Source organism: Orcinus orca, chromosome 15 (genome assembly GCF_937001465.1).
Source record: "Orcinus orca chromosome 15, mOrcOrc1.1, whole genome shotgun sequence".
NCBI lineage: Eukaryota > Metazoa > Chordata > Mammalia > Artiodactyla > Delphinidae > Orcinus > Orcinus orca.
This window is the reverse complement of record NC_064573.1, coordinates 83,235,611-83,259,065: the sequence shown is the minus strand read 5'-3', so window position 1 is coordinate 83,259,065 and position 23,455 is coordinate 83,235,611. Positions and strand designations below refer to the sequence as shown.

The 23,455-nt window shown below is 39.4% G+C and overlaps 1 protein-coding gene and 1 pseudogene across 3 annotated transcripts; one reads left to right on the top strand and one right to left on the bottom strand.

Annotated features, from left to right (window-relative positions):
• Nucleotides 1-1,368: 1,368 nt before the first annotated feature.
• On the bottom strand, nucleotides 1,369-23,420 carry GTF2H3 (general transcription factor IIH subunit 3). 3 transcript variants are annotated; one of them, XM_004276659.4, is made up of 13 exons: nucleotides 23,321-23,420; nucleotides 20,267-20,346; nucleotides 14,277-14,383; nucleotides 13,717-13,883; nucleotides 11,434-11,496; nucleotides 10,520-10,549; nucleotides 10,343-10,371; nucleotides 7,497-7,571; nucleotides 6,668-6,721; nucleotides 3,666-3,734; nucleotides 3,152-3,287; nucleotides 3,002-3,038; nucleotides 1,369-2,914 (listed from the first exon to the last, which is right to left on the bottom strand). In XM_004276659.4, the coding sequence occupies exons 1-13, from the start codon at nucleotides 23,331-23,333 to the stop codon at nucleotides 2,845-2,847; spliced, it is 930 nt and encodes a 309-aa protein (XP_004276707.1). In that variant the 5' UTR covers nucleotides 23,334-23,420; the 3' UTR covers nucleotides 1,369-2,844. The 3 variants fall into 3 exon arrangements, with proteins under 3 accessions (XP_004276707.1, XP_049553586.1, XP_033296655.1); XM_049697629.1 differs by lacking the exons at nucleotides 13,717-13,883; nucleotides 14,277-14,383; nucleotides 23,321-23,420 and having other exon boundaries at nucleotides 20,267-20,334; XM_033440764.2 differs by lacking the exons at nucleotides 13,717-13,883; nucleotides 20,267-20,346; nucleotides 23,321-23,420 and having other exon boundaries at nucleotides 14,277-14,389.
• LOC117195408 (uncharacterized) lies at nucleotides 9,736-9,835 on the top strand (annotated as a pseudogene).
• Nucleotides 23,421-23,455: the final 35 nt, after the last annotated feature.

The window sequence follows — 23,455 nt, the reverse complement described above, 5'->3', positions numbered from 1 at the left end:
CTGGATTGTAAACAAGCAACTTAATAAACTTGATTTTTACGGTGATTTGGGGGGAGGGACAAAAAGGGGGTGAGGCTGCAGTGCTATAATTGTGTTGTTGAATTGTTTTTATTATTTTCCCAGTTTTTTGAAGGCTTTGTTTGTACCACACAGAGCTCTCAGAACTCCGAAAGCAGGTCTTATCAAAGAACACACAAGAGGTTTTGCCCAGCATTAGGGAGATGCAAAAGCATCAAAATTCTGCCTGAAAAAAAATTCCTTTTTATGTCGGTAGCCTCAAAGTATCTCAAGCGTTATTATAGTTCGGTAACTAAGCGTGCAGGCTCTGAGGTCGGACTGCCTGGTTTGGGTTTCACCTTCCTTCTACATTAAGTGACCTTGGGAAAGTCACTTAACCTCTCTAAGCTTGGGCTTCCTCATCTTTATTATTATTATTTATTTTTGGCTGCGTTGGGTCTTCGTTGCTGTGTGCTAGTTGCTAGTTGCGGTGAGCACGGGCTACTCTTTGTTGTGCGGGTTTCTCATTGCGGTGGCTTCTCTTGTTGAGGAGTATGGGCTCTAGGCGTGCGGGGTTCAGTAGTTGTGGCTCACGGACTCAGTAGTCGTGGCACGTGGACTGTAGAGTGCAGCCTCAGTAGTTGTGGCACATGGGCGTAGTTGCTCCGCGGCATGTGGGATCTTCCCAGACCAAGGCCTGAACCCGTGTCCATTGCACTGGCAGGCAGATTCTTAACCACTGGGCCACCAGGGAAGCCATTAATTAATTAATTCATTCATTCATTTGGCTGTGCCAGGTCTTAGTTGCAGCACTCGGGATCTTCATTGAGGCATGCAGGATCTTTAGTTGCGCATGTGGGATCTATTTCCCTGACCAGGGATGGAACCCGGGTCCCCTGCATTGGGAGCATAGAGGCTTAGCCACTGGACCACCAGGGAAGTCCTTCCTCATCTTTTAAAAGGAGATAATAGTCTCTCCCAAATAGGATTGTGTGAGAATTAAGTGAGGTAGCATATCTAATGAGCTTAGGCTAATGCCTGGCATATAGTAAGCACTCAATAAATGTTCACTCATTTTGTTAGCCATCAGAGCAGTGGTGAACCAATTCACTGCGAGAATCCATGTATGGTGTGTAAGAAATCTTGTATTAAAAATTTCATATCAATCTATAATTGTATAGTATTTGTAACAATATTTTTGTGAGAGTTTTGGCAAGATTTGAAATTAAAGTTCTTCAGAGTTGAATAAAAAACTGTCTGAAAAAAAAAAAAACTGTCTGACATGTGACCAAATCCAGGTTAAAAGTACAGAGTTGAAGATGAATTGAATGAGCATGAAATAAACAATGAATGAGAGGAAATAAGCAAATATGAAAGTTTAAATTATTTTATTATAAACATTTATACAAAATAAACAAACACAACTGTTAAAAATAAAATTTAAACAGAATTAGGCCAGTTCATAAAACATGTCAAATGAAAAAGTAATAACAAAAACCTTATCAGCTTGTTTGAAATTATTCATCTTTAGATATATGATTCTTTGTTTCCTAGACTTAAAATAGAGATCTCCATTATACATAGTTAGGCTGTGAAATATTAAATATTATTTTTAAAAGACAAACAGATTCTTAAAGGTTAGCAAATACTTGCAAAGTGATCACCAAAATCTTTGTGTATTTGTTAACAAAACTGAAAATGCAGAATACAAAATCTACTTGAAATAATCCAACCAAACACCAAATTGCTTAAATGAGACTCAGTTTCTGAGATGGTATCAAGAGAAAATTAAAATCTTATTTATATACAAGGTTGTATACACAAATAGGTCTTTGTCAATTTACTTTTTAAAAAAAATTAAATTGGCCACCATTCCTAAAAATGCTTCCTACACTCTGCTGGAATTTAAAAGGACTTTTAATAACTTCAAGGTTACATAGAAAAATAAGTTTTTTATTGTTGCAAATAATTTTTCTTTTGAACTTATAGAATTTTTCAGTATTAAGTCCAAAACTTCTAGAGAACAGTTCTCCAGTATTAATGCTTTCCCCCTCCTCATTAAAAAAGGGATGAATTCTATGTGGGGCAACACTTCACTGTACAGAATCCATTCTCCCCAAGAAATTCCCCCTCAGAACCCAGACCCTGGCTTTCACAAATAAGCTCTTCACACAACTGTTCTTAAAGAAAAAGTTCCCACCAGACTACTGCACTCACTCTCCTTACTCACTTAAAATCAGATTTTAGAGATATTCAGTGACAAACTATCATTTGGATAACTCTGACCAAACATGTACTAATGTCAGACAAAAGAATAAGTATCTGCTAATATCTGGAGCTAAATCTCAATCTAGAAAACAAGGATTTTATTTATGTGACTACTGTCGAAGTGTTGACTCAAGTAACATGTTCTATCTTGATTGATGCCATTACTCCATAAATAGTCACTTTTTCCAAAACTGTGTTCAAATTTCACATCATACATTTCACAGTAAGAACCTAGACTTGGTAGGTTCTGACACTTATAATCAGTCAGTACAGAATGGCTTTGACAAACGATCACCTCATTTAAAAAAAAAAAATCACAAATTTGTGCTTTCTTCCTCCATTTCTGGACAAAAACCAGTCAGAAAAAATTTTAGGGTACATTGCATAGAATGACTCCCTCAAATAAATCAGCCCCCAGGAAGCATAGGATGAGGATGCTGTTTTAGTATATTTCCTGTAAGAAAGTTCACTAAAATTTATCTTACACATATCTCTATTTTTTTCAGAGCCTTCCTAACAAAGATTCTGCCATATAATTTCTATTAATAGCTCTAAGTGATGGGGAAACAATTTTTACTGTCATGCGGACATTTTCAGTTTCTTTTTCTTGGCCTTCAGTACAGGAGGGAGAGAAATCTTAAAGGCTGTCCTGAAATAACACAGAGAAGGAAATACTTTTTAATGCTCTAAATCTCTATAAAGGGCAAGCCAGCCACACAGCCTCAAAGATACTTACTCGCATGTAGTGCAGATAGGACTGAAGTTGCAGAATACTGCAAATTGAAAAAACGAAAAATGAACAGGACGGTCTAACAGTCACATAGTTGGAGATGTTTTCTGCACACTCCTCCACAACATAGAAAAACTCAGCGCTACGTGAACTTACTTGACAAGCACACAGAACACACGTAGCCGATTTCAATGAGATTTCGATGGCAGAAGCAAGCAGCCCGGTAGTCAACGTGAACTGGGGGTGGAAGGGTTAACTGAGACCTCTGATCTTGATCAGGAAGAAAAACCCACTGTTTAAAAAAAAAGCAAGGAAATTTTATTTAAAACATTGGGGAAAACAACCCGAATCCAGGACACAGATAGCAGATATTAGCCAGTAAACACTGAGAATACTAAATTAGATTTTCCTTGAAAGTCTATTAGAAATAGACTATTAGAAATGTGTTTCTAGCCATTCCACAATTATTGAGCACCACCACACAGGCATACAGCATTCCGCATACAGCTTACAGGGTCCAAAGACTCCCTTAAGTTCGAATTCCCTAGGTCACCCCTCTGTTCCTTTCTTCCAGTTACTAAGCATCAGCCATCTTACTCCCGTTCATTCCCCAGGAAACAGGGGTCTCACTGGACTCAAGGCATTAGGTTCACTGTTGACATTTCCTTACCAGTAAATACTGCAGAAGGGAGGGCATCTGAGGCACCTTCAAGTACAGTCCCCCTGTGATGTCACAAGCCTGCAAGACAAAGGGCTCTCAGCCAAACCAGCACTCGCTTAGCTTTTCCAGCGGGAGGTCATTCTCACCAGCAACTCTTCAGGTCTCCAAAAGGAGAGGAAGATACGACACAGCGAATTAAAAGGGAATCTCTTCCCAGAGTGCAGGAGGACCAGAAACTTGCAGCTACCTCTTCAGATGTTAAAATATCTTGCGTTCCCCTTGGCCCACACCCTTTCACCCTTTGAAGACTGTAGTATAAGAATACAAGCCCTTTTTCCTGTTAGTTTGCTACTGATAAATTTCTATTCTTGCCATGTTTATTCATTCTCATTGTATCTTTGAGACGTAATTCACATGCTATTAAACTCACCCTTTTAAAGTGTACAATTTACTAGTTTTTAGAATATTCATACAGTTGTGCAACTGTCACCGCTATCTAGTTGCAGAACATTTTCATCACCCTAAAAAGAGATCCCATCCCCATTAACAGTGATTCTCCATCCCTCCTTTCCCCTGGCAACCACTCATCTGCCTTCTGTCTCTATGGATTTGCCTATTCTGAACACTTCATACAAATGGAATCAGACAATATGTTTCCTTTTACTTCTTGCACTTAGGATAATGTTTTCAAGGTACATTCATATTGTAGCATGTATCAGTACTTCATTCCCTTTTATGACCAAATAATATTCCATTGCATGGATAGACCACAATTTATTTATCCGTTCATCCACTGATGGGCATTTGAGTTGTTTCCACTTCTGGGTTATTATGAATAGCACAGCTATGAATATTCACGTACAGTATCTTTTATGGACACGTTTTCATTTTTCTTAAATATATATCTAAGAATGGAATTGTGGACTCAACTGGTAATTCTATGTTTAACTTTCTGAGGAAGTTTCAGACTGTATTCCAAAGTGGCTGTACCTTTTCACATTCCCAACAAACACCATGCACTTACCATCAAGCTTAAGAAAAAGGATAATTCTAGAACCTTTGTAGCTGGTGTACTTTCTGGTTGTATCTCCCTTTCCCCACGCATCCCCAGCAGTAACCTAAACTCAAAGTTTTCTACGATTTTGTGCTTTTAACTAATCTTTTAGGAAATAATATTTCTTGCAGTCAAAAAATGTTTATCAAAAGTTTAGTAATTTCTTCAGTCTTATTTCTGTTTTTTTTTCTTTTCCCTTTTTAGTTAAAGTAAAATTCAGTTTCATATTTTGATTAAAAATAACATCTGGTGGCGCAGTGGTTAAGAATCTGCCTGCCATTGCTGGGGACATGGGTTCAAGCCCTGGTCCGGGAAGATCCCACATGCCGCATAGCAACTAAGCCCGTGCGCCACAACTACTGAGCCTGCGCCCGAGCCCACAAGCCACAACTACTGAGCCCGTGTGCCACAACTACCGAAGCCCACGCACCTAGAGCCCGTGCCCTGCAACAAGAGAAGCCACCGCAATGAGAAGCCCATGCACTGAAACAAAGAGTAGCCCCCACTCGCTGCAACTAGAGAAAGCCCGTGCACGGCAAGGAAAATCAAATGCAGCCAAAAATAAATTTATTTTTAAAAAAAGAGATAAAATTAATTTTAAGAGCATTTTTATTTAACTCAATATATCCAAAATGTTATCATTTTAACATGTAATCAGTATAAGTATCATTAATGAGATATTTTACATTGTTTTTTTCAATACTAAGTCTTTGAAATTCAGTGTGTATACTTATGCACACCTCAATTCAGATCAGACTCATTTCAAGAGCTCAGCAGCCATATGGCTACCATAAAGGATAGCGCAGATCTGGAATATGATCCTATTTTTATAAAAGTCTTTGCTTAGTGACCTATTCTTCCATCTGTATGTATAGAGAGATCTGTCATGCTGTTCACCTAATACTAACAACAGTAACTTTCAGATGATAGGATTTGAAGGGAATTTTTATTTTTATTTTTATTTTTGCGGTATGCGGGCCTCTCACTGTTGTGGCCTCTCCCGTTGCAGAGCACAGGCTCCGGACGCGCAGGCTCAGCGGCCATGGCTCACGGGCCCAGCCGCTCTGCAGCATGTGGGATCTTCCTGGACCGGGACATGAACCCATGTCCCCTGCATCGGCAGGCGGACTCTCAACCACTGCGCCACCAGGGAAGCCCTTTTTTTAACTTTTAAAAAATACTTTTCTGTGTTGCTTGAATTTGTTTTAATGTGTAAATTACTTTTACAAATTCAATCAAATCATTGTGTAAAATGTAAGTAAAAATATCAAAGAAACCAGAGAGATGTTGGTGCTCTAACCTAAAGCATCATACAGGCTAATCCTTAAAAATGTGTGGGGACTTCCCTGGTGGTCCAGTGGGTAAGGCTCCGAGCTCCCAGTGCAGGGGCCCAGGTTCAATCCCTGGTCAGGGAACTAGATCCCGCATGCCGCAACTAAGACTCGGCACAGCCTAAATAAGCAAATAAATAAAATATTAAAAAATAAAAATGTGTGAAGACTGGTAGATGAAAAGCATTTAACAAAAAGTAAGAGAACACACCACGCTTTCATAACCACCAATACCAAGCATTCATTTAAAATATACCTTTTGGGCATCCCTAGTGGTGCAGTGGTTAAGAATCCGCCTGCCAACGCAGGGGACACAGGTTCGAGCCCTGGCCCGGGAAGATCCCACATGCCATGGAGCAACTAAGCCCATGCACCACAACTACTGAGCCTGTGCTCTACAGCCCGCGAGCCACAACTACTGAAACCCGCGCACCTAGAGCCCACGCTCCACAACGAGAAGCCACCGCAATGAGAAGCCTGCACACTGCAACGAAGAATAGCCCCCACTCGCTGCAACTAGAGAAAGTCCGTGCACAGCAACGAAGACCCAAGGCAGCCAAAATAAATTAAATAAATAAATAAATAAATTTATTTTAAAAAATAAATAAAAATAAAATAAAATATACCTGTTGGAGGAGTCCTGAATCGGAGTCTAACACACAGGCATCAATCAAAATATTCTGAAATGAACATTTCAAAAAATATTATAGGAATAATAATGACTACCTTACAGTGAGAACCTACTATATGCCAGACTCTATTCTTAAAATGGCTCATTTAACATGCATAACTCTGCAAGGTAGATATTTGATCTTCATTTTACAGCTGAAGCACCCAGGCCTTGGCCGGGCGGTGGTCACAGAGCCAAGGGGAAGCAGTGCTGTCACCCCCAGTCTGCCTGTCCCCAAAGTCCATGGTCTTTTCACTATATCATGCTACCACTCCAAGATGGAGAATATTTTACATGGCTATAGTAGCACTTTAGGTTAAAACTGAAGTTTTAAGGAAGTTTTTTTTTTTAACATATCAAAGAAGAAAACGTATTAGTGATAACTCATCTGAACACTTCGGTTATTTGCAAAGTAAAAATATCAAATCTTTTTAAGACCTCCCTGAAGCAAAGAGACAGAGAAATTGAAGCAAGGTATGCAGCAAACTATAAAACCTAGAATTCTTAGCCTGGGGTCCAAGGATGGGCTAAATGGTTGCAGGAATACCACAAAACTATCTGCAAAACTGTTTGAGTGCATACTTTTCTGGGGACCCATCAGATTCTCAAGGGTCCAGGACCCAAAATAGAGAAATGACTAGTATTGTACAAAATATGGATTCCAGATTCCCAACCCCTTAATAAGTATCTAGTCAGAATACTTCTCTAAGTAGGTCATTCAAACAATAAAATTAACTCCTTCATTATGAAACAAATATTCTTTAAAAAGAAGGCTCTCAATTCACCTGCTTCTGTGCTGCAAAGATGACATTCATGAAGTTCATATACTGCAACGTGCTGTCTTCTGCAGCCTTAATAACCTAAAAATCACATCCATGTTAATACCTTTCAGCCACATCCTAGTATTCTCACTCAAATGTCATCACAATATACTACAAATTACAACCAATATCATCTTTCTAATTTGTCTTTGAAGTTATTATTAAATAATACCTAAAACTGTAAAGATGACTGCAAAAATCTCCCCAAAATCCTATCCCTCAAGAAATAACCCTTGTTAATAGTTTCTAAAGAGCACTTATGTGGCCATGTATATATACTCACACATACACCCCCCAGGATGATACTCTATCTAGTGTTCTGCAACCTGCTTTTTCAGTCCACAATATCTGGGGGTAAAATCTTACATCAATAAATTTGGATGTAACTATCCTTCATGCTGAGTTCATAGATTTCCACCATTTAACCAATTATCTATAGAAGACATTGAAGCAGTTTCCAAACCTCGGTTTTAGACAATGCTCTAACGAACGCTCTCATCTACCCTTTGCACAACTCTCCGATTAGCTCCTAAAATAATCAGTGAGATTACTGAAGTGTCTGCACATTTAATTTTGATACATACTACCGAACTGCCCTCCAGAAAAGCTGTACCAGTTTATCCTCCCATGGGCGATGCAAGGGAATAACTACTAGTAGGGCTGACCATATTGCCAAATGCTAACTGGTCATTTTCATTTCCTCTTCTGCAGATTGCTCGTTTCCCACTTGTTTCTTTAGAGTCAACCCTGACTTTTAAAAATTAATTTACAAGAGCTCTTTTTTATTTTAGAAATATTACATTAATCCTGTCAGGTAGCTATACTGAAAGTACTTTTTCCTAATAGTTTTTTTTTCCCATCCTTGTTTTGGGGGGTTTATTTTTTTGAGGTCTTACGCTTCCTTTTAAAGTTTCATATCATGCTTAGCAAGATACTCATCGACACAAGACTATAAACAGATATTTTCTTCTAGAGCTTTTATGACTTGAATTTTTACATTGAAATGTTTGATCTTTACTAGAATGTGTTTAGGTATAAGCAGTGAGATCTAGCTTTGCTTTCCCGCAAATGGCCAATCAACTGGCCCAGTACCTTTTATTGAATAATCCATTTCCCTCCCACTAACTTGAAGTGTTTCATTTATCATATGTCAAACCCCACTGTACCTGGTTTCTGGACTCTAGTCTTTTCCATTATCTGTTTGCCTACTACTATACCAGAACCACAGTTACTGTAGCTTTATAATGTGTTTTAATGCCTAAAGGAGTGTGCACAAAGAAGAACAAAGAGAACTGCTCACTACCCAGTTCTACAAGGGTTAACGGGGAACTCACTGCAGCTGCCCACCGACAGCGCACCCTGAGAGGAGTTCAGGATGAAAAACAGGATGAGGGACTCTGTGCTTTGGATAAATAGGCCTTTAGATAGTTAGATGCATATCTCAGGAAGAATTTCAATGACCCCAGATTCTTGCCTCTTCGCAGACAAGAACTGAAAAAAGAAATAGAAAAGCACTAAAATCACTAACTTGAGATATCTGTTCTTCGTGATTAGCCGTAATCTTTTACCAAGATATATGCTTGACTGCATGAATTTCCTAGCCAAAAAATCACATATAAACTGGCTTCTCCCCTACCTCTTTGGGGCAGTTTCCTCACAGCTGACTGGCTGTCTCCTGGGCTATAATCCTCAGTAAGACTCTGGATAAAACTTAACAACTCACAACTCTTATGTTGTGTGTCTTTCTTTAAGTCAACTAGAGCAAGTTCCTGCCTACCATTTTCTTTCAGAAAGCTCCTGGCTATTCTCATTGATTTATTCTTTCAGATAAACTGTTGACTGTCTTAAATCCCCCCACTCTGCCAGGAAAAAAAAATCTGATTAATATTCTGAGATTGCATTGAACTTACAGTTTAATATTGGAAAAATTGACATTGAAGAATAAAGTATGGATCTCCAAAAACTAGTGGTTACCAGTGGGGAGAGGGAAGAGGGGAGGGACAATATAGGGGTAAAGGAGTAAGAGGTACAAATTATTATGCATAAAATAAGCTACAAGGATACACTGTACAACTGTACAAAAATATGGGGAATATAGCCAATATTTTATAATAACTATAAATGGAGTATAACCTTTAGAAATTGTGGATCACTGTATCATACACCTGTAACATAAATAATATTGTATGTCAACTATACTTCAATTTTAAAAAAATACAAATTTTATTGGAACCATACAGAGAAGATTAGCATGGCCCCTGCGCAAGGATGACACGCAAATTCGTGAAGCGTTCCATATTTTTAAGTGAGACAGTGGCATGGACATATATATACCACCAAATGTAAAACAGATAGCTAGTGGGAAGCAGCCGCATAGCACAGGGAGACAAGCTTGGTGCTTTGTGTCCACCTAGAGGAGTGGGATAGGGAGGGTGGGAGGGAGGGAGATGCAAGAGGGAGGAGATATGGGGACATATGTATATGTATAGCTGATTCACTTTGTTATAAAGCAGAAACTAACAGACCATTCTAAAGCAATTATACTGCAACAGAGATGTTAAAAACAATATAAATAAATAATAAAGTACGAATTTTAAAAAGAAAAAATATGGCTCTCCATTTATTCAATTATTTCATGTCTCTCAGAATTTTCATTTTTCATCATAATCAATTTTATGTATTCCTTGTTAATTAATTCTGGGTACTTAATAATTATTGTTTCTATTATAAATGGGTCTTATTTCCCATTATGTTTTCTAATTGGCTTTAGCTGGTATAAAAACATCGTTTTGATATCTTTTTAATCTTACCAATATCCTTGATTTCATTTCCTGATTATCTATAAAGAGATAAAAACAGTGAACAATTTAACTGAATCTTATTAAACATATTACATATAAGGTTTTCTCACCAATTTTTAAACAGTACCTGAAAGTTATAGTAGTAAAATAAAGATTACAGTCTCATAGAAGAATGTAGGTGCCTACCTTTAACATCCTTGCTCATTCTATGAATGTCTTATTTTCTTAGCATTAAGGAATTTTAAAATATTATTTCATAAATACTAATAGTAAACAGAAAAATAACCTCAATTTTAGTTAAATAAATCCAGCATCCACCCAGCTGAAAAAAGGAAAAGCTCCAAGGCCCACAATAAACACATAAAACAAGACTGATTGGGAGCTTCCAATTACTAACTCTGTAATCAAGTGGGCTTTGTAACCCGACCAAAATATGATCTTTATCCCAGAAAATTAAAATTAGTAGATTTGATTGTTCTTTGATTATCCACCTGCTTGTTCTATGATTATCCACCATGTCCTGGATTTGAATACTGGGAACACAAGTAAATCAATACACCATCAAATGAGATAATGAATTTGAAAAGCATACCCAGATGATCAGACACCCCCAATCAAGGTCTGGACAGACTCAATATTGTACAAAACTAACAAACTAAATTACTTAAGGCTGAGAAAATATCACACAAACATAATCAAAATGCTTATAAAGGTGTGCAAAATAATGCATTCTCCCGCAGAGAAGCAGCTGCTCATTTAATAAGCCCCAGGGTTAGTAAATGGCTTTTTAAATTAAACCCTGCTTCCAACACGAGAGATGAAAAAAAAATTTTTTTTAATTTGTCTAATAAGAAGCAAAGAAGCATCCTGAGGAACAATGAATTATGAGCAAGACACGCTGGAGAAACTAGAGTCTTCTCATTCTTAGCTTGTCCTAAAAACATGTCAAAGCCAAGATAAACTACTTTTTGATTATCTACCACTTTAGAACACTCATGCCTTCCATTAACATGGGCACCCAAGGTTCTGAGAACTATCACAAGTTCAGATCTCTTTATTACAAGAAAACACCTTCTGAATGATTAAAACACCAAGGATACAGCAAAGAGCTTTGGCAAGGGATCCTGCCAGCAGAGTTTCTGTATGTTGACCCTCTATGTCACCTGTAGATAACAAAAAACATTAAAAAGGGAATTTTTAGGTACTTTCTTGACCTAAAATCATTTTCAAACCAAAGCATTCTTCTTCATGAATGAAATCAGATGACATTTTCAAACTGGGTTTAAAAACATAGATAAGCAATTTTTAAACATTTTCTCAATTTAAAATACCCCGGTGGTTGGGGGCTGAAGGGGCAGGAATGGGGGGTTGTTGCTTAATGGGTATTAAGTTTCAGTTTTCGATGATGAAACAGTTCTGGAAATGCACAGTGGTGATTTTGCACAACAGCGTGAATGTACTTAACGCCACTGACCTGTACACTTAAAAATGGTTAAAATGGTTATGTTATAAAAAACAGATAATAAAAAGTATCCTGGTGTTACTGGGGAAGGTTGCGGTTGCTCAATGACCTAAGCAGTAGCAGAGGCCCTGTGCAACTGCAGGCAGCCTGGACAGTGGCCCCTGGCCAGGCCCCGAGCCCTTCCCACTGCCTCCCACCTGCCTGGGAAAGCCGTGATAAGAGGACTGGAGAAAGTGCCCTGGCTGTGGGAGGCAGGGACGAGGTTTACAACTTATTCAGAGACTTGAGTGAAAAACAGTCACTCTCATAAAAATAAAAATTCTATACCTTCAGCACAAGAAGGTGGGGAGCCCAGATTGACACGCTGTGCGAACAGGGCCTGCAACTGGTCCAGGAGCACTGATACCCCATGGGGAGGTCAGACCAGGAAAGGTCTGGAACACTATACTGAGAAGTTGGGACTTTGCCCTGGGGGCCAGTGGTTGCTCAAAACATGATTCGAGAACCAGCTGTAGGAATATCACCAGGGAACTCAATAGAAACACAAATTCTTGGGCCCTCCCTAAACCCAATGAATCAGAAACTATGGAGTGGGGTTCAGTATTTCATTTTAACAAGCCCTCCAGGTGATTTTTAACAGTTTTATTGGGGTATAACTTACAGATCACAAAATTATCTTTTTAAGCACACAAGTCAATGATTTTTAGTAAATTTATAGGGATGTAAATCCTCGCCACAATCCAACTGTAGAACATTTCCATCACCCCGAAAGATCACTTGGGCCCATTCCCATCACTTCTCTGCTCCTCCCCAGCCCCAGGAGAAATCATTAATCCACTTTCTGTCTCTAGAATTGCCTTTTCCCTACAGGTGATTTGGACACAGGAGACAGATTGAAACCACTGCCTGCAGGCAACAGGGATTCAGCAAAAGGTCTTTAAGGGCGGGAACAGCAGCTCTGATATTTAGGATGATACCTCTAGATGCTGAGTGGAAAGACTGGAACGGAGAGAGACAGGAGTCGGTTAAGAAGTTAGTAACAACGATCTAGAGCAAAGGCTCTCCACCTGGACAACTGTGCCCCATGGGAGACATTTGGTTCTCACAACCGGGGGATATTACGGCATCCAGTTGGTTGAGGCCAGGGATGCTGCTAAGTACCCTTCAAAGCACAGGAAAGCCCCACAATAAAGAATCACCCAGCCCAAAACGTCAGCACTGCCAAGGCTCAGCTAGATGGCAGGTAATAAGGGGTCAGACTTCGGAGATACTGCTGAGGATAGATTAATAGGATCTCATAGCTGATTAGATGCTGGATGAGGAGGAAGGAGTCAAAACAGAAAATTTTGCAGAAGTAGGTGGCTGGGGGGGTGACAGAAATAGGAAATGGAAATGGTGGTCTGAGAGAAAAGACAATGAAACTGGTCTGGGCCGTGTTAATGAGACTGTGGGACATTTAAGTGGAGATATTTGCAAGTTGAAAGAAAGGCCAGATTAGAGACAAAAACTGGGAAGTGTTCATAAATAAATGATAATTAATGACAAGAGTGGATGAGAACACGCAGAGGGAGAAAATAAGAAAATAACCCGGCAGAATAAAAAAATGTATATATTTTTAAGAAGAAAAAGTCAGAAATGGAAGAAAGAATGGTCCAAAAAAGAGGAAAAATAGGTCAACAGGCTATCCTCAGAAACCAGAGTATTTTAAGAAGTGGAGGATGGTGAACAGGGTCAATGCTGCAGAGGTCAGGCAGCTAATGCACAGGCTTTGATGGAAAAGATTTTTTAAAAGAAAAGACAGAATGAAGTAAATAGTATCGAGATGCTCAAAGTTTTGGACTCAAAGCCTCAAGGACCTCCACACTCAACTCCACGTGCAAACAGCAATAATGGAAGAAAAAAAAAAGCTGAAAGCAGTTACTCTTGGTCATTAGATCTTTGATCTCTTCAACAATAACTTCATTTGCTGCTGTTAGCAACTCATATTTTCCATCTTTGCTTCCTGAGGGAGTAAATTCAGAAGAAGCGTTGCCAGGGTCTCCAAAGAAGTCTCCGAGTCTGCCATTCTTTCCAGGATATAAGAATCGACTGAAACAGAAAAACAAAACACCAAAAAGAACCTAGTTACACCAGGACTTGAAGCCCTCACTAAACATCAAAGTGAAATCCAGCACACGTAACAAAAACCACACCAATTCCAGACTCTCAAGATTCCATAATAAATTTCAGTTTTAAAGAATGTAGAAAATAGGCAAGTGGGCAAACATGAGTCTACCACCACAGAATATCTTGATGATTCCACTGTTTTCTCAAAAAACGAGAAGAATAAAGAAGGTACTGGGTTACTGTCTCTTGAAATGCTTCATACCAAATTCTTACCTACTACCAGTTTATTATTTGAGGTATATTTATCTACCCCAGTAATATCTGGTCCAAGGGTCCCTAAGCACTGAACAGGAAGAGTAATCATAATGGTCATACCTTTCTTGAATGTGACTTGCTATCACAGCAAGTTTGTTGGAACGATTCATGAATAAATGAGAATTTCCTAGCACCATCACTGCATCTATGCATTTTGATAAAGTAAACTGTTGAAAAACAGAAGACAAAAGAAAGGTAAATTAGCTATCCAAATAGTTATGTCAGGTCTTGAAATGATTAACATTTCATTTAAATGTTAGACAATTATTCACTTCTAAAACTTTGCTCTGGAGCTCCCCCCCTCCAAAGTCAAAAACATTTGAAACCTACAGTTTTCCAATACTGAACAGCACAGACTTGCTCATTTCTGACTTGCTTAGAAAAACAACACATGGCAGGTCAGATCCCACAGAGCAGAGCAAAATGAAGGAAGAATTGCTGTTGGGGGATGGGATGGAACTGGGGAAGTAAGGAGATATCGTCCTTTTTTATAAACATGATGACTGATTTGTGCTAGAGATGACCTAAATATAATTTCGTCAGTAGCATCAATCTTTACTAATACTGGTTATAGAGAATTGCCCTTACTTTTTCTCCTCCCTTACATAACTGTCTACCAGCTACACTTTCATCCTCCACAATAATGAAAACAGTCCAATTTGAAATATAAACCCAAGAAAGACAAAAATTCCAACTGAGACAAGAAATCATATGCAAAGACATTCATTTTCACTGTTATTTTTCCAGCTGTTATACTGTTAATTGATACAACCTATTTATTCATAAATAAATATATTCATAGCAAAAATATGGATAAACCTGAAGAAAAGAAACTATAGTTTTCTAATTTTACTTATGAAACCAATTCTACATCACTACAATATTCCACAAATGTTTTCTGCATAACATTCAGTGAATAGCAAACATATCACAACTTCTATGATAAAATTACTAGAAAACTATTGCTACACATGGAATAGACAATTAATATATACTGATTAAATTGGTAATTGTAAAACTTTTGAATTCATTCATTAAGTATCCTGAGCACCTATTATATGCCAGGCGAAGACCCCTTCTTTCATGGAGTTTACATTCTGACAAGTACTAATATTACTAAAAAAACACAGGTGGATATTTTTATAATCATGTAATAAAGCATGTTTCTCTTAAAGAAATACTTCAAGCAGAAAATAAAACTGATAAATTTCACTCATTCTATTTTGAAAATGTAAAACAAACCTATTAAAATTTCTGTATGGCAAAAAAAAAGACTAAACAAAAAAAGTGAGGGCTTCCCTGGTGGCGTAGTGGTTGAGAGTCTGCCTGCCGATGCAGGGGACGCGGGTTCGTGCCCCAGTCCGGGAAGATCCTACATGCTGCGGAGCGGCTGGGCCCGTGACCCATGGCCGCTGAGCCTGCGCGTCCAGAGCCTGTGCTCCGCAAGGGGAGAGGCCACACAGCAAGAGGCCCGCATACCGCAAAAAAAAAAAAAAAAAAGTGAGAGGCAAATTACAAACTGGAAAAAAATAAGTGCAACGTATGACAGATGAGTTAACCTTTAATATAAAGAGTTTCCACAAACCATTAAAAATAAATAAATAAAAGGAATATGCAAAGAGAAAAATGGGCAATGCCCCAGAGGAGAAATACAAAGGACCATTAAATATACGAAAAGCAAACTGAGATCATTTTGGTACATCATACTGGCAAAAGATAAAATAAGAAAACAGAGCATCTTGTGTTGGTACCAAAAAAAACAAACAAACAAACAAACCCAGAATCCTCATACACCACTGATGAGAGTTCCAAATAAGACAGTCTTCCTGGAGAATATGGTAATATGCAGTGATATACTGGTCTAGCTGTACAATGGAATTCTACTCAGCAATAAAAAGGAATGAACTACTGATGCATGTAGCAACATGGACAAATTTCAAAATAATTATGCTGAGTGAAAACACCAGACCAAAAAAGAAAAAAAAAAACCCAAAACAAAAAACTGTTTGATTCCATATATATAAATACCTAAAATATGCAAACTAATCTATAGTGAGAGAAAGCAGATCACTGGTTGCCTCGGGAGGGGACAGGCAGAGAGGTGGATGGGATGAATTCAAAGGAACAGGAAGAAACTTTGGGGGTGATGGATCTATATGTTCATTATTTTGATTGTGGTGATAATTTCATGAATGTATACATAAGTGAAAACATAACAAATTAAACACTTAAAACATAACAAAGTAAACACTTTAAACATGTACAGCTCATTGTATGTCAACTCTAGCTTGATAAAGTTATTTTTAAAAAAGACACCATTCAGAAAATGTCCAACTTGAAAATTTTTAAATTGGGCAAAATATTTGGATACAAATTTCACCAAAGAAAATATATGGATGGCTAATAAGCATACGAACAAAAGACTCAACATCATTAGTCATTAGGGAAATGCAAATTAAAACCAAAATGAGATATTACCACCTACACTAGAATGACTATAATCAAAAAGATAGACAAGTGTCAGCAAGGATGTGAAGACAAGACTGGAACTCTCATACATTTCTGATGGGAATGGAAAAGAGTGTACCAACTTTTTTTTTTTGGCCACTTCTTTTTATTTTATTTTATTTCATTTATTTATTTTATTTTTTGGCTGCATTGGGTCTTCGTTGCTGTGGGCTGGCTTTCTCTAGTTGCGGCGAGTGGGGGCTACTCTTCATTGCAGTGCACGGGCTTCTCATCGTGGTGGCTTCTCTTGTTGCGGAGCACCAGCTCTAGGTGCGTGGGCTTCAGTAGTTATGGCTCACGGGCTCAGTAGTGTGGCACACAGTCTTTGTTGCTCTGCAGCATGTGGGATCTTCCTGAACCAAGGCTCGAACCTGCGTCCCCTGCATTGGCAGGCGGATTCTTAACCACTGCACCACCAGGGAAGTCCCAGGGTGTACCAACTTTTGAAAAGTTTGGCAACGTCTTAAAAAGTTCAGTCTAAACTTACCATATTACCCAGTAATTCAACTCATAGGTCTCTAACTATTCAAGAGAAATGCGAACATATGCTCATAAAAAGACTTGTTTGTGAATTACCAGCATTATTCATAATAGTCAAAAAGGGGAAACAATCTAAATGTCTGTGAACAGATAAACAAGAGGTATATTCATTCAAAGCAGCTTTTTTTTTCTTTTTATTTTTTTTTGCGGTACGCGGGCCTCTCACTGTTGTGGCCTCTCCCCTTGCGGGGCACAGGCTCCGGACGCGCAGGCTCAGCGGCCATGGCTCACGGGCCCAGCCGCTCCGCGGCATGTGGGATCTTCCCGGACCGGGGCACGAACCCGTGTCCCCTGCATAGGCAGGCGGACTCTCAACCACTGCGCCACCAGGGAAGCAAGAGGTATATTCATACTATAAAATACTGTTCAGTAATAAAAAGGAACCACCAATATATGCTACAACATGGATGAACCTCAAAAATATTATGCTAAGTGAAAAAAGCCAAAATCAAAAGACTACCTATTACCAAAACTCACCCAACATGAAAAAGATCATTCAAATAGTTTAATTAATACTAAAGAAATTTAATTCATAGTTTAAAACTTCACCAAAAAGCAATCTCCAGGTCCAGACAAGTTCATTGGAGAACTATACCAAAAGTTTAAAGAACTGATACCAATTCTAAATAATCTCTTCCAGAAAACGGAAGAGAACACTTCCCAATTCAGTTATGAAGCCAGTGTCACCCTTAAGCCAAAATCAGCCAAACACAGTACAAGAAAGAAAAAAAAACTATAGACCAGCATCTATCATAAAACAGATAAAAACTGAATCCAAGTGGGGTTTATTCTGGGAATGCAAAGCTTGTTCGATATTTGAAAATCAATCAGTGTAATCCACCATATTGACAGGCTAAAGAGAAAAATCATTAATTGATGCAGAAAGACCATTTGACAAAACTTAACATCCATTCATGATAAAAATCTCCAAGCAAAACTAGGAAGAGAACTTCCTGAACTGGATGAAGAGCATCTAGAAAAAAAAGCTACAGTTTACACCATACTTAACAGTGAAAGACTGAATGCTTTCCTTCTAAGATCAGGAGCAAGGTAAGGATGTCCACTCTCACCACTCTTACTGAACGTAGTACTGTAAGTCTTATGAGTACAATAAAGCAAGAGAAGAAAATAAAAGGTATGTTCATTGGAAAGGAAAAAAATAAAACTGTGCCTACTTGCAGATGACATGACTGTCTATTTAGAAAACCCCAAGGAATCTAAAAAACACCGCTAGGGGGGCTTCCCTGGTGGCGCAGTGGTTGAGAGTCTGCCTGCCGATGCAGGGGACACGGGTTCGTGTCCCGGTCTGGGAAGATCCCACATGCCGCGGAGCGGCTGGTTCCGTGAGCCATGGCCGCTGAGCCTGCGCGTCCGGAGCCTGTGCTCCGCAACGGGAGAGGCCACGACAGTGAGAGGCCCGCGTACAGCAAAAAAACAAACAAACAAAAAAAAAAACACTGCTAGGACTAATAAGTAAGTGTAGGTTAAGCAAAGTCCCAGCATAGAGGAGCAACACACAAAAATCAATCATATTTCTATATACTAATATTAAATAGGTGGCAACCAAAATTTGAAACATACTACTCATTTACAGTTGCTAAAAAACATGTATTTAGGTATAAATCTACAAAACTTGTCTGATGAAAACTATAAAACATTAACGAGAGAATTCCCTGGCAGTCCTGTGGTTAGGACTCTGTGCTTTCACTGCTGAGGGCCCAGGTTCAATTCCTGGTTGGGGAACTAAAACCCTGCATGCTGCAAGGTGAGGCTAATAATAATAATAATAATAATAACAGCTAACATAAAAAAGTCACAACAGCAAATGCTGGTAAAGATACAAAGAACTTTGCTGGTGGGAATGTAAAATGGTATAGCCACTCTGGAAAACAGTAAAGCAGTTTCTTATAAAATCAAACATGTGATTAACATACAACCCAGCAGTTGCACTTCTGGGCATTTATCCCAGAGAAATGAAAGCTTACATCCACACAAAAACCTGTATATAGATTTTCAGAGCAGCTTTTTATGTAATAGCCAAAAATTGGAAACCACCCAAATGTCCTTTGATAGGTGAATGATTATACAAACTATGGTACATCACACCATGGACTACTACTCAGCAATAAAAAGGACAAACTTCTGTACATGGAACGACTTGAATAGATCAAGGGCATTATGTTGAGTGAAAAAAAGCCAGCCTCAAAGGTTGCATACTGTCTGATTTATTTACATAACAAAATTCTAGAGATGAAGAACAGATTAGTAGATTAGTACCAGGGACTAGAAAGTTACAGCAACCATGAAGGATGCCTCCACCAGGGAGCTCCTGTGCGATGAAACAGCTCTGTATCTTTTTTTTTTTTTTTTTTCCAGCTCTGTATCTTGATTCTGGTTGGGGTTACACAAATCTTACATGTGATAAGACTGCAAGAACTAAACATACACACACAAGTGGATGCAAAACTGCTGTGATTTGAATAAAGGCTGTAGATGGTACTGATGTCAATTTCCTGGTTTCGCTATTGCACTACAGTTATATAAGATGTTACTACTGGGAGACGCTGAAGCCAGGGCACACAGGACCTCTCTGTACCACTTTTCTAATTTCCTGTGAGTCTGTAACTATTTCAAAACAATATATTTCAAAATAGAAAGTGTTTTTTAAAAAAGACTACATATTATATGGAATCGATATATAAAATGTCCAGGAAAGTCAACATAGAGACAGAAAGTAGATCAGTGGTTGCCTACAACTAGGGGGTAGAAGCAGTGACTGCAAACAGGCACACGGGAACTTTGGGGGGAAATACAAATGTTCTAAAACGGAATTGTGGTGATGGTTAAACAACTTTACTGTGATTTTTACTTAAAAAAACACTGAACTGTACATTATAATGGGTGAATTTTATGATATGTAAATTATACCTTAATAAAAAAGCAACATAAACATATACTCAGTCAAACCAGAATTATCCAAAAGCCTTCTCAAGCAATCTTACCTGAGATTCCTTTAATGCTTGCTTTCCCCACCAAATTGGGTTGGTATCAACTATGATAACCAGAAGATTCAATTCATCTTCTGAAAATATTAACAAAAAATAAAAAACATTAGCCTCATAAAAGTGAAACAAAGCTAACATTCTCGATTTGTAAATTAGATCCAGAGCAAGCACCACTACATGCCTTCACATGTTTATCGTCCTACAATCATGAAATTAACACAAGGCCAAGTTCTTTTAAAGATTTAAAGCTCTGGGGGCCCTTAGCAAGCTCTTGCTTGCCTCCTGTACATCTGTACCTTTCATGCACTAGAATGTAAGCTTTGTTTCTTTTGTCACTGCTTATCCTCTGCTCCGAGCACAATGCCTAGCATGTGGTGGATGATCAATAAATATCTATTTTATGAATCCAAAGACATATGCATTTTAAATGGCTGGTCAAGGACAAAAAGCACAGATTAACCAGTAGTTAGAATCACTAGTAGAATTTCAGGCATGGGATGGCAGGGGGGGTAGATTTAAAGGGAGACACAGAATCAATTTGGCTCCAAGTCCATCAAATCACCTAGCAGCAAGGTCAATTATACTTAGGAACCAATCTTTAAAAGGTGAAAATGAGGGGAATTCTCTGGCGATCCAGTGGTTAGGACTCCGAGCTCTCACTACAGAGGGCCCGGGTTCGATCCCTAGTCGGGGAACTTAAATCCCATAAACCGTGAGGCCAAAAAAAAGAAAAAAGGAAAAAACAAGGTGAAAACCAGAGTGGAAAGCACTTGCTATGTCAAGATTTTACTGTGAAAAAAATTAGGCTACTCTCTACAAAGTGACAGACACAACTAAAGAGGCTAACTTAACATATTAGTTCATTCAACAAACATTTACACTAAGTACCAGTGTTAGGTGTTGAGGATACTGAGTCCAAGCCCTCAAGGAGCCTACATTCTGAGGTGACAGACATATGAACCCATAAGCACACACTGTTACAAAAAAAACAGGATGCTCATTTAATAGCAAAAAGCAACAATGCCTTTCCTGCCCCCATACTTTCCATCCTCCAGTTCCCTGTTCCCTGTATCAGGATAATCCCACCCCGTCTTTGATGTCTGCTTACATACCCAAATCCTATTTACTCTCTAAGGCCCCAAACCAATGCTACGTCTTCACCCAGAAGTCCTCCCTAGGTCTTCCAACAGGTCCTGGCTCCCCCATCTCAGGAGACTGGAAATCTCAGCCCCTCTGCATCAGGTCCGGCACATGTAATCCTATCATCCCATCCCATGCTGACAACTCAGCAAGGGACTTATTGCTATCTTTTGCTATCTTTCACCACTTATAAGATGTACTCCCTCCTTTCTTTTTCTTTCTTTTTTTTAAGTTTGACAGATGCTGAACTGAGGATGGCATCTTACCCTTATGACTGATCACATTTTATTTTCTCTTAGTGGTATATTAAATAAAATAAAAGCACGTTTCATAATCGATACTATCTTAGATTAGGGGAAACATGGTATTTCTCTTTTGCAAGAGAAAGTAACTTGCTCTAAGTCACATGGCCTGCTAGCAAGTAGCAAAGCTAACACCCAACTCTGAAGACAGATCTGCTTGACTCTAATGACTGTGGCTTTTCAAAGCCCCACTGCCTACTTCTGAACACCAACAGCATCACTTCTCTTCTCATGACAGCACTCACTACCTCATTTTACACTTAGCTGTGTTTCTGATCTCTCTTCCCAGCTCTGCCCTCTAAACCGTGGACTCCTCAAAGAATGAGGAATGAATAACGTAATGTTGCATAAATCACAGAAGAAAGTGCCTGGCACAGAAGAGGCACTTAATTGTGTCTCCCACAGGCCCTCACTCCTCTACCCAAAAGCCTTTGGCCTTATTCTCCATCAGGTCCCACCTCCCAACTCTCAGGGCCTTCCTTGCTACTATCAAGCCTGAGAAAAACAGAAAGTGCTGCCTGTCAGGAGAGGTGTGTATCCATATACACATGGAATGTCACTATGAATTTCCTTCTTTGGGTCTCTACCTCCACATTTGTAGACAGGGGCCATACAAGGTCTGCGTCCCTCACAGGGCTGTGATATTGATTAAAACAGATGAAGGATGCGTGCACAATTGTTATGGCCTCTGAAAGGACCTATTTCTACTCTTGCTCTCCGCAGTCCATGTCCCACACAGCAGCCAAAGTAATCTTTTAAAATCATAAATCAGGGACTTCCCTGGAGGTCCAGTGGCTAGGACTCCACGCTTCCACTGCAGGGAGCACAGGTTCTATCCCTGGCCGGGGAACTAAGATCCCGCAAAATACTGCGTGGCCAAAAAAAAAAAAAAAAATCGTAAATCAGATAGTAAACCTACCTTGCTTAAAGCCCTAAAACGGCTTTGTATTACACTTAAAATAGAGATCAAGCCCCACAAGGGCCCTGCACCTGGCTAGCTCCTTGATCTCATCCTTCTAGCCCACCCTACTCCCACCACCCTGGCCTTTTTTCTCCCTTTAAGATATCAGGCTCTATAACTGGTAGCTTAATGTATGAACGAAAGTCTCTCCACCTTCCTCTACCCCCGGGTGCCCCCTTTCCGTCTTCCCATTGCAATGTAGTGGCTCAACTTGCCACAGGGTCTTTATAAAGTCACTCAAGTCTTAGTTTCAATATCACTGGTCTTCCCTGGACCCCTATCGAAAGCAGCTCCTTCTTGATCATCCCCTAATCACAATCGACCCCATCATCACTTTATATTGTCGTCACAGCTCTTGTCACCCTTCGAAATTATTTTTATTTACTTGCCTACTGTCTGTCTCGCTCACTAGACGGTAACCTCCACGAGTCTGTAACGTTCTCTATGTATCTCCCAGAGCATGAAATAACGCCGGGCACACAAGAGGCGCTCCAAAAATATTTACTGAATGAGTACATTCGCTACTCCTCTAAAGACCAAACAAGCTCCACCCAGCCCCCAGAATATACTGATACTCCATTTGGCCGGCCCTGGCCGGGTAAAGTCTGCTCAGCCCCGGGGTCCGGGTCCCGCCATCGCAGCCCTCACCGTCTGAGACCATAGCTGCCCGTGTCCCTCAGCGAAAAGCCGCTTGCAGTCAAGCGGGCCTCCGGGGTACGGCGCACCCCAACTTCCGGCGCCTCAGAGTGACGTAAGAGAGTGCTGGGCTCAGGCCGCGAGCCG

Excerpts from the sequence above, each read along its gene's own strand:
- GTF2H3 (XM_004276659.4), bottom strand. Across the intron at positions 14,384-20,266 it reads AAGCATTAAAGGAATCTCAG|TTTACTTTATCAAAATGCAT; the intron begins GTAAGATTGCTT and ends GTTTTTCAACAG. Across the intron at positions 7,572-10,342 it reads AAATGAAATCAAGGATATTG|GTTATTAAGGCTGCAGAAGA; the intron begins GTAAGATTAAAA and ends TGTGATTTTTAG.